This window comes from Numenius arquata, chromosome 10 (genome assembly GCF_964106895.1).
Source record: "Numenius arquata chromosome 10, bNumArq3.hap1.1, whole genome shotgun sequence".
In the NCBI taxonomy this organism is placed as follows: Eukaryota; Metazoa; Chordata; class Aves; order Charadriiformes; family Scolopacidae; genus Numenius; species Numenius arquata.
Window position 1 is genome coordinate 45,397,180 of NC_133585.1, and position 14,852 is coordinate 45,412,031.

A 14,852-nucleotide genomic window follows, 5' to 3' on the forward strand; every position below is an offset into this window, starting at 1 on the left:
TATTTAACATTTTAAATGATAAGTTGACTGCTATGGAAATGACATCTGTGAAAGCCAGAGAAATATGCAAATACTCGATAAGCTGAGGGACATTCCCTTACCTGTCCCTGACTGTTTGTTCTTTTGTTCCTTTGTCTTCTACTTCCACCTGACAGGCTGTTACCTTGTTCTATCAAAGCAAGTGGGGCACGGTCACAGCATTTAGAGGCACTACTAATTTACTTATACAGCACATATTAATTCCTTTTTCTGCACCAGGAAAAAAACTGGTGGCATGTTTTTATGCAATAACTCTTCCCTTGGGGGAAGGGAGATACGTGGGTGAGAATTAGATGCTTTTGCTGCCCTTTAAAACTGCAGCTTCAGTAGCTGTTTCATCAGTTGAGACTTTTGAGCATGGCACGTCTGATAGATGTTGAACAGTTAAAAAAACCAGATCATTGACTGCAGTTCACACAAAGTCTGCGTGTACGAGAGCTATAGGCTTGAGGAATTTCTCTCTATACCTGCAGAGCTACTTTCCTATTCCATTAACAGGCCAATTTGCATTCCATTTATACAGTATTTTAACAGAGAAAGGAATTTTTAAATACACCTGCTCAAGATACACTAATTTATCATTGACCTCCTGTGCTTCCACAGTCCATCTCTCTACAGCCTCTATGCTATAGTGTGAAAGATGCTTTCGATTGTTTATATGCATAAATAATACAAATATTCTGTTTTAAGAGATGAGAGAATTCTTAGTGGAATGAAAAAGCACAGGCGGAGCACTAGTTAAAAGTCAAGATCAAATGGACTGGTAAACTTTGCAACTCCTAGTGGAAACAAAAATAATGGATATGTACTATATTTGTTATTAGACTTCTATTGCTTCAGGTCCGATTGTCTACCCTGTGGAGTTAGACTATGCCAGAGGCTTGTATTCTTTGGACCTCTTATGTACACAAGGACCTTTTCAATCTGAAAAGCTACAAAAATAACTAAAAAGAACGTTCGTCTGTAGTGGCAAAGAAATTAATTCTACTTAAATGTTCTCTTGCACAGGTTTTCTTTAATTTACTTTTTCAATACAGTAGCACTTAAAGCTGTAAAGACACAGCAAAGCAGCTGTTAAAAAAAAAAGGGAAACAGAAAAGGTTCCAAAAAGAGTAATAACTTAATAACTTGGCCAGTCCTATTAACAGAAATCACAAAAGCTCTTACACTTTGTTTAGTAATGCATAATACCACAGAACAATGAGAGGAAATCCATATTCCAACTGGATATTTGTTTTCTAAACAGAACTAGACATGCTACTAGTGTAAAAGACAATCAGAATAGAGAATAGATGATAGGTGATGACTCTCTTCCTGTTTAATCTCTAAACCTCCCACCCCAAGAAAAGAAAAACTGGGATTTTGCTTCCCTTTATTTCCAAAAGGAACAATGCCTGTCATTCTGCTGGAATAAAGGCAGATACTATCCTGAGATGTATAAACACACTTTTAGAGCATCCATTCTTCTCAGGGTTGTGTAGATCTCGGCTGGAATATTGCACCTAATTTTAGGCAATTGCACTTCAAGAAAGATAGAGTTGAAGACAGAGGTTAAATTGGAGAGAAGGCTGCAGGGTAATGAACATGAGCAGAGATCTAGAGAAGATAGCCTGTGAAAGAAAGGTTGAAAGACCTTAGGCTGTTCAACTTTAAAAGAAAGTGATGAAATTTGTCTTGTATATAAAAAGCTGCTGTTAAGAGGAAGGGGAGCAACCCCTGGCTTATGTCCAGAGTACACGGGGCAAGTAGAAATGGGCTTGAACTGAAACAAGGAAGATTCATGTTACACAGTGGGGAAAACTTGTTAGTGGTAAGAACAGGAAGGACTGGGATAGGCAATTGAGCTACTACTGCTAAAAGATCTTTTGGAACAGGTTGGAAAAGCATCCTGTCTGAGGTGGAGACAGAAGCTACCCTCTTGGGGTCCTTTTCAACTCCCCCATTCGCTTGGTCATTGCAGTAGTGCAGATGCAGTTCTTCCACATCGTAAGCTGCAGCCACTGGCTGTCCAACAGTAGAAATACTATTGGTACTTTTACTGAAGCACTCTGTGCCTTTGCATAAATGGCCTTTCCAAACAAAACATTTCCAGGAAGCTTAACAACTAAGAAATTAAATTAAAAATTTGGAGAAAGCTGAAGGACAGATGGTAACAACAGCAGTTTCTGATAAATTCACCAGGATAAGCTGTAAGAAAAAGTCAGCGCTCAGTCTCGTTACTGTATCACAGAATCAAACAACAACTCAGGTTAGAAAGGACTGCAGAAGATGCACACTTCGGCCTCCTTGCATGTCAGTGTGACTTCAAATTGACTTTGAACACCACAGGGAAAGAAAGGGAAGTAAGTGACGCTGAGAAAAACAAGTTCAAAGTAGCGGCTACAGTGAAGAACTTAAAAGGGAGCAAACAAAAGCCTGTAGCACCAATACTGCTTCGACTATTGGTGACCATGAACAGACAGAGACAATGGGGAAAAAAAGAAAATAATGCACTCCTTTCCAAAGCTGCTTTTCCATTTGCTCACCTTTTAAAATGAGGCTAGTTACTGCAGTGTGGACTACTTGAGGGCTAAGGACTGCTACAGTATCCTACAGACAGGAACAGAAGCTAAGGAGGAAAACGCTTACTGGATTCAGCACTTTAAAATGTAACAGAAGTTACTTAGTACAGTTGCGGTAACCATGGAGAAATCACTGCTTTCTGACTCAGGAAATGGTTAGTACCTCATATGCTTTCCCTTTCACCCCTCAGCTTGGGGTGAGATGCCAGGCAACCCTCCTTAGGCATTCCAGAATAACTGTTAAATACAATTTCAAACTTGGTACCAATTTTGGAGCTTGAAAGAGTAATTTGACCAATTGATAATCATTACCTTAGAGCTGCAACATATTGTCTTAAATCCAGGTATTGGTTTATTATATCAATGACAAAACTCCAGATATTATAAATCTCTCAGAATAATCAAGTCTGAAAATTATTTTGATCTCTGAAGTATTTGTTTTATAGTTAAGAGTGTACTAGGAGCAGAACTGAAACTTAGAATAAAAGACTTCTTCCCATTATTTTAGAATGAGACACAGAATAAGAAACTTATATGGCAGAAAAGTAGATTTCTGAAATCTTATGCCTTCTAGGGACTCTAGCACTCATTCTGCAAAGCACACACTTAACTTTTAATATGCACATAAGTCCTAATCAACAAAGCACTTGAGTAGAAGCTTAAAGATAAGCACACTTAAATCCCTTTGAAGCCAATTATTATTCTGCAGCAATTCTTTCAGATGACAAGGCAATCAATTATTTTCCCCAAGAGATTATTTTTTTTCTCTTTCAAATGCATACATTGAAAGCAAAAGTGAGTAAAACAAAATACATTGGTGTATATTTTGTCATTAGAGGAAACATCCAGTTTGCAGTCTTTTTCTTCTGTTTTTGGAAAAGCTCAAAATCCAGTGTTATTTGAATTCTCTTTGCTGTACCTATTAGACTTGGAAAAATTAGCAAAGTCAGACAGAACTATCTGCCAAAGAGATGCATTCATTTACCTTAGACAGTGTGTAATTGATGTGTTCTGCTCCACATCAACAGAAAGGTCAAGAAAATCTTCATCTTTGCTACTAACCTGTTGTAAAAAATATACATGTTAAACAGAGACTTAGTAAAACAACATACATCCAAATGCTGTTTTTATCTATGTGCAAATGCTAAAGATAGAGCATTTTAAATTTTTTTCTAGATCAGCGTGACTACATTTATTAGTGACTCTACCAATCCAGCTTTCATATAATTTAACTTCCATCTGTTCTACTTATCCAAGGCTACCAACCACGGGGCAGTGACCACAGTCTACTGTTCATTAAGGGAGGACCATCATCCCGTATACTGGCTGTGACTGGTACATTACACACGTTCTCTCGTTACGCAACACAGCCTAGTTTCTTATTTTACTGGAATTTTCTTTACCCTTTGTATAATGCATTACACTATATAATCACTGTTTATGCCCTACGTAATTATTTCCACTATTATGGATGCAATTAAGGTATTTTCCAAATAAGCATCTGTCAAGAAATGTCATATTTAACCACGTTATATTTTCTCTTCAGTGAGCATTCAGAAGACTGGCTTTATATTTCCGATTGACACAGCTTCATTTCCCCATTGAATATTGTTCTTCGTCAATAATTTTGATTAAAAAATTAAAAGGTTAAATGTAAAAATGGTAAAGTGATAATATTTTGCAAAATCATTTCAATTTTGCCAATTTTTTTTAGATGGAACAAGAGGAGAAAAAAAATCTAATGAAGAGTTTTTATTTTAAAACAGTAACCTCAAACATTTTCAGAATGTCAGATCTTGATTTTTCCTTTGAAAATGATTTTTCATTTAGTGTTTAATCTTGAAGATGAAGTAAAGTTAAAAAAAAAAGTTATCCAAATGGATAATTGTTGTAATACTTCAACTGAGTCAAAAAGACTGCAGAATTACTTACTGCACATGAATTTAGGTATATTCATAACAATCAATTCTGTTTATAAAATGCTGCATGAACACTCCATATATTGCCTCCTATGACTGCATTTTCTTGGAATAACAGAATCAGATGATAGGATAGCAAAGTTCAAATCAAGAACTTCAGTGAGGGGTTGAATCCACTGTTCTGATGCAAGTCCCTCGTGCTCACATTTGTGCAATTCTATGGATGTGAAAGTTATGTACCACTTTCAGCTCATCGCTGCGTTACGTCAGACATCCCATAAACACGGTGAATACAGCCCATATCAGTCCAGACGAACACTTTTAGCAGGATGAATTTTGATATTATCAAAGATGTACAGAGGCATAACGTGCACCCAATTAAAATGAATAGCAGTTCTTCAAACAAAAATCCTTGCTGAGACATGATTCGACCCACAAGGGACAGGAAACCACAAAACTGGCAGCAATCAACTGCAGTATAAACATACAGCTAGAATTTGAAAGATAGAGCAACAAAACTTCAGAGAACATTGTGTCTCTACGGCTGGAACTAGAATTCTGTTCACTGCATATCAAGAAAGAGCTTAAATACTTGGAAAAGTCTTTGGCAAGTATAGTGTTTCATTTGAATACCACAAAGAAGCTCGGAATTTTGTTATTGATTTCAGCACATCAAATATTTACTGAAAGCAGAAGATGAGCTAGTTGGAGTTAGAATAATACAGACCCAAACTAAAGGCAGCTGGAAAACCAGATTCAAACTGCACTCTTTGTAAGTGAGAATAAGAGCTGCTGGAATCTTGAATGATTTTTCATGCACTGCATATGAATATTTTAGCAAAGGAACATCTATTAATCCATTTTACTATCTCCCAAAGATTTCAAGATAAAATAATGCAAGAAAAACAAACTGGAAGAGCATCCTGAGTAGTAAACAGTATTTTTGCATTCACAGGAAGCTACAGACAAGTCTTCCTACAGCTGCAATACCTAGTGCTATTTTTTCCATAAAGCTTGGTCACTTTGAATTACAAATAGGGTATTATGCAGTTTTGCTGTTACCCAAGGACACATCCTGACTTCAGTACAGTTTGTCTGAGTAAACACTGGATATTAATTTAGAATTAGGCCACAACCATTTACAGAAGTTTGCCAGTTAAAAAATCATTTAACCCTTTCATTATTTTAACTTGCTATTATTACTTGTGTTTTTATAATGGAGACAGACTAAAGAATTTATTTTCAACATCTCTCTCGTGTTTTCACTTATATAAGCTTATTCCAAACTTGGTCTTACACCTTTTTTCATGTTGACTATCACTACATCTCTTCCCCCCCCCACCCCCCGGACCCAAATCCCTGGAGAAGTCATATTTTCTTGGGATGCAGCGCTATTCTTTATAATTAGAAATATCAGAATATGTTCTTTTATTCATCTGGTAGGACCTGGGTAGGGTTTATCCCAGCTAACTTCAACTGTCTAAAGTTACATATGTAACCTCAGCTTGCTGTCTGAAGATACCTTCTCTGGGCACCTTCTCCCATCTTAACGCAGATAATCTAAAGCTGCATTTTCTTTAGAGGAAGTCCTTGGTAGTAGTACTGGTCTGAGTTCCAAGCACGTTATTCTTAGGCCAGATCAGTTTGCTGGCCCAGCTCACAACATTGCTGCACCAACAACTGCAACAGCTCAGTAGCACCATGGAGCCATATGGAGCAGAATACCTGATACTGCTAAAAACTTTGTGTTTCATGAAACAGCCCAGAGACGGATGGAGAGAGCTTCCTGCAGGAGCTCCTTTGTAATCTTCATCATCTACAGAAGGAGCTGAGAAAACTAGTTCATCCTTGACACCTACCTTTTACAAAGAAAAGGTTAGGTGAGGTTAATTCCAACTTTTTTGGAAAATCAGTGTCACTGTTCTTGCCAAAACAGATTTTTTTTCCTGTCTGTGTTACTCTTTCAACATAGCAACCTCACAGAGAGAAACTTTTTTTAGTATTATTTCTTTTCCCTTGAAGTAGGAGCATGTGATTGAAAACCACAGAACTTGATAGGAGACTTATCAGGTTTCCTAATGAAAAGTAACTTTTACTTATGCTTCAAACATAAGAGACTTCAAACTGGCAGCATCCTCTAGAAAATATTAGGGAGATAAAAGAAAATATATGGTTTGTTAGTAACAAACCCTCAGTATGCCAGTCACATTCTTAGGATTGAATTAACACAAATTCATCTTAACATTTCACTTATTCATGGAATAATGATATGAATATCTTCTCCCAAAGTTACAGTAATAAGGAAGGGTATTGATTAACTTGAAAGGGTTTCAACTGTAGAGATATGTATTAGGACAGCAAGACTTGGCACAGCTTAGCCAAGTAATGCTTAGAAAAATAAATTTTTAGAAAAGAATATACTCACTTCAAGAAGTAAAGTCTACAGGAATATCCACAATTCTCAGATGTCTGAAAAGATTCATATATTTATATATATAAAATGTATCTATCTATCAATGGGCAACAACCAAATAAATAAATAAATAAATAAAAATATCTATCTCAATGCTTACGGTTTCACAGTTCAAACATCTAGTTTCGTTAGTCAGTGTTCCCTGAAAAATCTCATGCACCCAGGTGAGTTCTTGTTTATTGTTCTCTTCAGCTTCATTCATGTTGCCGTTTTTCAGTTTCCCATTTTGCTTTTCCTGTTTCTTCTCCTCCTGCAAAATGTCTGCGATGGTGTTGAGCAGGTAATTTAAAAACTCATGTGCATCCTGCTGCATGTAGTTGTCAAAGAGATCTGTGAAGAGAGTAGAGATTTCTAAATCTGAGCATATCCTTTTCTTCAGGAAAGTAAACTAAATTCATTATTTATTTCCAAATACATGTAGCGGCCCTTGTTTAGCACAGTATTTGGAATCATGCCAAAGAAGAGCAGTTTTGCAGTCACACTGGCTTCAGGGAAGCTACTTTGGGGGAAGGCTTCATCTCATCTAACTTTAGCTGTCTGAAAGGTTACGCTTTCCTTTGGAGCTGGTTGTGTAGGTTCCCACTACAGTCAATGAAGAAAGCAAGAGGGCGACTCATCCCAAATTAATTCCTTAGACTAGATGCCTAACTTTAGGCAGCACTGACTCCCACCCGTATATTCCAAGTCCCTCAGACACTTAGGAACATCACAGAGTTTGGACGGTAAGACACATAGAATCACAGAATCATTTCGGTTGGAAAAGACCTTTAAGATCACCGAGTCCAACCACCAACCTAATGCTGCCAAAACCACCACTAAACCATGTCCCTAAGCACCATATTTACATGTCTCTTTACATGGCTGGGGAAACTGAAGACATGGGATGGAGTTGAAGAAAAAAGAAGCTGTTTTCCCAAGAAATGTGTATTTTTATTCTTCTGCTCCTGAAAAAGCTCATGTGGATTTCCTCAGAAAATATTGCACAGATTCTTCGGCTTTGCAGTGTCTAGCCTGGACACATAAGCAGGTTAATACACACTGAGTCTGGCCCTAATTTAAAAAAGCTGAAAACATAAGATCCTATCCCTAAAAGTGATCCCCAGCAGTGTGGGGGCATTTATCACTAGATGACTCAGAGCTAACTTTGTCACACTTTCAAATGTGTGCCCTGGAATGAGCAGTCTGCACATTTATATGCTGTCACCAGGAAGCAATTTCTTCCAGGTGTTTCACTGGTACTTTGTCTCTTCATTCAAAGCTCCCCCGTTTCTAAGCATACCACCCACACTGATATGAATCCAGGCCAAAACGGAGCTGTGTGGCAGGTTTCCTTATTTCAAGATGTTCCTCATATCCCTTAGACAGAACTACTACAAGATTAGGCATATGCTGTTGCCAAGCTAATGCTCAAAAAGGGCCTGATGCTTCACAAAGTAGACTGTGCCCACTGCTTTTCTAAGAACAAGAGCAGCAGTTGGTGTGTGGTCCATTGAATGCCCCCACGTGTGTACAGTTACCTGTCCTCCAGGGTGGCTTGGACTAGCGGTGCCTGTAGCATTCCTAGGTCACACAGTTTCTATACTGCCAACCTCCCTCAATGTTTCTCTCTGCCATGCTCCACAAAAAAATAACTAAAAAATTACAGCAGAGTCTCACCCTATTCCCAGCCCCAGCTCACTGTGCAGTGTGGTCTGTCCCACAGTCCTGTGAAAACATCACTAATTCATGTACTTCTGGGAACTTATGAAACCTGGTATGGTTATTTCAAGCATAATCTTATGTACACAGATACTAAAATATTAATATCTAAATCCCCAAAAGTACTAAAAGCAATTTACAACTCTAACCTGAACATCTGATTAATATGACCACATTGTCCAAAACTTATTTATACTTTCCTGATCAATGTATGGAAGTCTAAGAGGATTCCAGTTTTACGCTTACCGTTCTCTTTTCGTAACCTTGATATGAACTTCTTTGGTGGAATGACTCCAACTTTCTTCTTCTGAGTAGCAATACTGTGGAAGAGATCTGCCAGGCAAGTCAAGAGATTTTCCTTCTTTTTCTGTTGGGCCTTGTATGATAATACATTTTCCCGAAATGGCCGGCAAAAATACAATGCCTGCAGCACGGAGTTGCAGTAGCAGGTGTTCCCAAACTGCATGTAAAATTAAAAACAATCTTAATCCCTGAGCATCACAATAAAACTAGTTGCCTCATTCAACTTCTGGCTTCTGTGCCCCTGTCACATACCAGTTATTTTGCCATGCAGCTGCTGTAGGAATATATTTCCACACCCACCCCTGACAATTCACAAAAAAAACCCCTATGCGATTCTAAATTAACTAGGATACAAAGTAAAAGTTTCCACTTGCAAGAGATATTTATTGTAGTGGATCTTGTTAAGCTTGTTTCAACATATTAATATACTCTTGCTGGGCTCTATCTTACTGCTCAGTGGCAGAATGACTGATGTTTTCAATGGAAAGAATTACTATATCTGTTTTATTTATATGGGAATAACAAGTGATTAAACTGCCTTCTCACTCATTCTTTTCTTAGTCAGATAAAAAAGCTCCTCCTAAGAGAGTCCCCAGTGCAGACTGCTGTACCTAAGGTTGTCCCTACTTCCACCATTTCCTCCCTCACATTTCATAGCTAAAATAAACTTTTAACTTTATTGAAGTGTAAGTGCTAATTCCTGGAAACATTCATGGAACAGTAACTGTTTTCTCTGGGGGCGTACGAAGCTATCTTCAAACATCTGATACAGCTTTGCAACCCACTTTGCCTGAAATTGGGACGTGAGCAGCACTTTTTCAAAAAAAAAAAAGACAATCCTATCTTAGAGCCTAATTGGGGGAGAAAGAAAAAAAAACAAAACAAAACAAAAAAATGAGGAAACCAAAGTTCAAGTAACATCAAAGCCAGGGTTCTGTATTTGGTTTGCCTACTGAAAATGGTACTTACATTGACCAATCCAAAGTAGTGTTCATTGATTGGAAACTGCTCTGGGCCGATGTCTTTTTCCAGAGCAGAGGCATTGGTGCCCTATGAAAAAAAAGAGGGAAGAAATTATGTAGAATGCTAAGGTTTTAAAATAAAGTTATGGACAGCATTTTTTCCTTTCAGCTACAATTAGCCAAGTTAAGTCTGTCTTATTAGTGGGCAAGCACGACAGTCACATGAGCCAATAAAAATATTTGCAGTTCTAGGTAGTGGAATGGGCCTGACTGGGACACCCTAGTTATGGCTGATTAGAAGTGAGCAGGTGACAACAACAGGGGTTCTCCCCATACCCACCTCCTCCTTATTTTCACTGTGTATGTGAACAGCTGGATCCCATTACCCTCTCACCTTATAAAGATACTTGTTGATCTTCAGCAAAGCCCTGAAGTTATCTTGGATAAACCAGTTCCCAAATGTAAGGCAGATTTTCTAAACATTATTGAAACTCCTCTGAATCCCTTCTAATTCATCAGCAGCCTTTAACAATACCTGGGCTCCACACTGGCACCCAGCTCTAGTAACAACATCACAAACACTACAATCAAGTGTAATATATCTACAATTTTGCCCTATCTAACACTGAAGGGTGCATAAACCCAAGCACTGTTACATCTCTCAGTCACTGCCTTGGTGTGGCAAGTTACATTCGGCTGTATCTTCACTCCAACAGCAAAGTTGCTTTCACAACTACTGGTCTGTGAAGTACAACCACTAATTTTGTATGTTACCTGTAGTTTTCCTATATTAAAATGCCCATTTTTAAACAAGCTTAGATTGCCAAGCAAGCTAGATTGCTGCCAAAGTAAATGTCATCACTCATCCGCTCTATAAAAGCATATGGATCCCTGTAGGACCTCACAAAAAATGCTGTATTTGGACAAGTATTCCCTACATACGTTTATTTAAGACCTATAAATTAGCCAATTTTTAATCTGAGTGATAATTGCTTTACTGACATCATACATTTATTTCCTTACTGAGCATGCTCTGCAGTGTGAATCATTAATATATCATGCCCTAGAATTTCCATCACAGTTGGTTGACCTTCATAAAACCATTCAAAATGCCCCTGTAAACATGCCAACACGTAAAACATCTGAACATTTATTTCTTGTGTTCCTGAGGCTTGTTCAATATATCAGTTGCTCAGAGACTTCATCAGCTAAAATTTTCAGTTACTGGTAATCAAATTCAATAATTCCGGTGTCCCTTCCCCATTTTCTCCCCAAAACCTGATTTGTGTTTCCTCGCTGCACCTACCATGGCGGTGCAGTGCTTGCTATATTAGATTATTATTTCATGTCAACTCATCAAATGAACATGATTTTAGTCAACAGGATCAGTGGTGTGCAACTCAGCACAGGTGCTCTTTGAGAATTTGCAAGCCTTGAAAGTAAAACAGCTCCTTCAAGTTGGCAGCTTCCAGAAATCTCCAAAGATTTTGTATTTCGCATGCCCTTATCAGATCTCTTTGCCGTCTCTCCCTTTCTCTCACACACATAGTGGATTGCTCAGACCAAATCTGTGCGATTTCCCAGACATTCCCTTTGAGACTGAAGCACTTTACCTGCACGAGGCTCCATGCAAAGCTTAAGGGACACATTATATGTCCTCACTGGGCTCTGCTGAGCCTCAGTGAGAAACTTGGAAAAAAGAATGATCTTTACAAATCAATTATTGGGTACCTTTCAACAGAGATGACAGTGTGATACCTGCTTTGGCAGGCGAGTTGGACTAGATGATCTCCAAAAGTCCCTTCTTCCAACCCCTACCATTCTGTGATTCTGTGATATTTATGTAAGTTCCATACATTAGTTACCTTGCTTAAAAAGTCAGTCTTACCAAAAATGTACAAATTCAGCAAAGCATCCAACTTCCTGAGAGGAAACTGTTAGACATTTGTCTATCTGATATTAACAGTAGAGCAAACAGTCACTGTTACCCTCAAAACCTTGTCTGATAAAAGAAAAAAACAAGACCACAGAAGATTAATGCAGCTTCTGAGAAAACTATCTTCATGTTAATACTCATTGTACAGCACTCAGATCAAAGCAAAGGTTTTCTTCGATTACCATTTTAGCGTTGAAATCAAGTTCTCTAAAATAAGAATGAAAACAATTGTTTTCCTGTTTTGCAGGAAGTATTTTCCACACTGAAAAAAATTGTCCCTCTAGAATTCATGAAAAATAGTATCTCTGAAAAGTAACCTCCTACTCTTTCATAAACTACAGGTTTGTGTATGCTGTAACACAAGTAGAATGCAAGTGCTCTGCTAACTAGTTGCTCCTACATTACTCATTTGCCTTTCCTCCAGGGCCAGGGTTTCTTACTTCAGAGGATGCCAGATGGTTTGACAAATCCTCTCTAGTATTTAAATTGTCTTGTAAATATTGTAAGAAAGAGCAAGAATCAGGATTTACCAAACAAAATTATCACTGAAAACCAAACAAATCCATGATGTGCACTAACTGATCTTCATGTGAAAGCTATACAGTGCATGGAAATTTCCGAAGTACGTGCTGTTGAAACAACATGAGCTTAGCGGCAGCTCCTCATAGAGCTTTTCCTCTACAAAACCAGGTCTTGGCTGTTGCAAATATAAAACTAAACACTGTGTACCGGTTCCCCAATAAAACAGAGAGCTTAAATTCAGTCTTTGAGTAAGCTGACATAACTCCCATGGACTTCATTAGGAGTTGTGACTTCTTATATCAAGGGCAATTTCAGTCTGGTTTATTTTAAGGTCTCCAAAAAGATACTGTTAAATTTATAGAAAAAGAAGAGTAAGAAAACAGGTAAGAAGCACAGAGACTTAATACTTCACAGAAGGATATATTTCTTACATGGGGAAAAAGCAATGTAGACAGACTAGTAAACTCAAACCATGCTATGTTGCATATATATTACATATTTTGCATAAGAAGTCATCTCAAGAAGCAGTTGACATGATGCAGAAGAAATTATTGGAAATTTTTCCAACCAAGCTATACCAGAAACTGTACACACAAATCAGATTTAAAATGGAAAAAATAAGTTATTAAAGATGTGTTAAAAATGATTAAGAACTCAATTTAAACCAACTGGATCAAATATAGAAAACATGTTAGCCAACTGAGGTTAATCTACATCAAAAATCAACCATGACTATTTAACAGTTTTAAGCATGGTTATGTTTGTTCCCACTTCCAGCAAGTCATTTTGGTCATTTCTGCAGTGAAAATCTGCTCAAACATTTTTAATGCAATCCATTCTCTACAGTTTTATAAACGGCCCTCTGCTTCAGCTAGGAGAAATATCCTACCACAGCTGAATGTACTGTAGTTTCATAAAAACCAGCAAGAGTGGCAGTGCGGCCACAGAGCCTGAAATGAGGAGAGACCACATGAGTCAGTGAACTGGGATGTGGGACTATTCAATAAATTCATATCAAGGTATAGAGACAATAAAGGAGACTGACTCGTTCTCAAAAGAGGACACTAATGAAGAAAAAGCAACAAAGTGGCTGTGGTGGCCAGACCTTATGAGAACTAGGTCGACGCGGAAACTCCTCCTGTGTATTCTGTGGTGGTGGTGAACCTTGATTTCTCTGAAGTTTTACCACTTCATTCAACAATCAGTATTCAGCCCTTATAAAATGGCAAAGACATACAGTTGGAGACGTAGCCAAGCATGGGTCAATTCAGGCTAAGCCAAGATTTCTACCACAGCATCGCTCCAAAAACATTCTGACCATATGACCTATATTTTTTCCTCTTGTTATTTTGCTCTAGGCCTTCCAATGGAGAAGTCTGACAGTTTTCTTTTCAGCTGAAATTTCTGATAATGTTGCTAAGAGTTTAATTTGTGTTTTCCATCACATGAAACAGATCAAGTAAAAAACCCTCATGTTCCTTTGCATTTTAGCATGTAAATAAAATAACAGTGCAGGGAAAAAATAAAGAAATCAGATTAGATGGTTAAATCACATATAGCAAAATAACCTAAATACAATTATTCTGTGAAGGATGAGAAACAGAATAGAGCTAATATGAAAGATACTGCAAACAGAAGACGGCAAATCGGACTAGAATTTCTAGTGTGATGGAGCTATAGAAAGGGCACTAAATTTCTAGAAATATGCATGTGCTTAATTTAAAGTAAATGAGTGCAGTAAAGAAATTAGGACACTTCATAAGTCACCTATGGAAAACCTATTAAATAGGTATCGCCAAATGGAAACAATATGAATAACCATCAAACAATAAAATACAAAATAAGAAATACCAAGAAATACCTTGTTCACAAGAAAATCTAAAAAACATAAGAAAAAACACATAAAAATTGAATTATTAAAACAGAAATTTAACAGGTGTATAAAGATCAGAGACCAATGAAAGATTGCTGGTCCACGAGGAAGGGCTTCAGATCATATACAGCTGTGAACTAGATTATTTTTTCTTAGTATTCAGGGAAAGTGAGAGCAATGGGCTAGAAATAGACTTGTTTCCTGAAGGGAAAAACTGAAGACTTAAGAGAAACTCAGGGTGACGTCTGGGCTAGTAGAAGAGAAATTAGAATAAAAATAGAAATGGCTTCAGGGCCAGGCAGCCTGAGTTTCAGGATTTTGGAAGGCACAGCATAAGGGAGGAAAGGGAAAAAGAAGATAAAGAAAAATGTGGAAGGCCCCCTGGCCAACAAATGACAGTCATGAATAACTCAAAAGAGAGGAAGCGATTGTAAATAAAATCCAAACTTAGCTCCCAGAAGCAACACAAAGAAAACGAGAGTAAGAGAAGAGCAAGCAATATCTCACCACGCGGTGTATATGCAACTTTTTTCAATAGATATACCACCTGTCCTCAGTGTTGGACT

The 14,852-nt window shown here is 37.7% G+C and overlaps 1 protein-coding gene across 2 annotated transcripts in view; it reads right to left on the minus strand.

Annotated features, from left to right (window-relative positions):
- The window catches only part of USP46 (ubiquitin specific peptidase 46), a 29,021-nt gene that overhangs the window by 5,751 nt on the left and 8,418 nt on the right, over positions 1-14,852 (minus strand). For both annotated transcript variants that reach the window (XM_074154633.1, XM_074154632.1), the window contains exons 2-5: positions 9,963-10,043; positions 8,937-9,150; positions 7,093-7,322; positions 3,586-3,662 (exon numbers count right to left, since the gene is read on the minus strand). In XM_074154633.1, the coding sequence (XP_074010734.1) occupies positions 3,586-3,662; positions 7,093-7,322; positions 8,937-9,150; positions 9,963-10,043 (602 nt within the window). The remainder of the gene's footprint in view (positions 1-3,585; positions 3,663-7,092; positions 7,323-8,936; positions 9,151-9,962; positions 10,044-14,852) is intronic.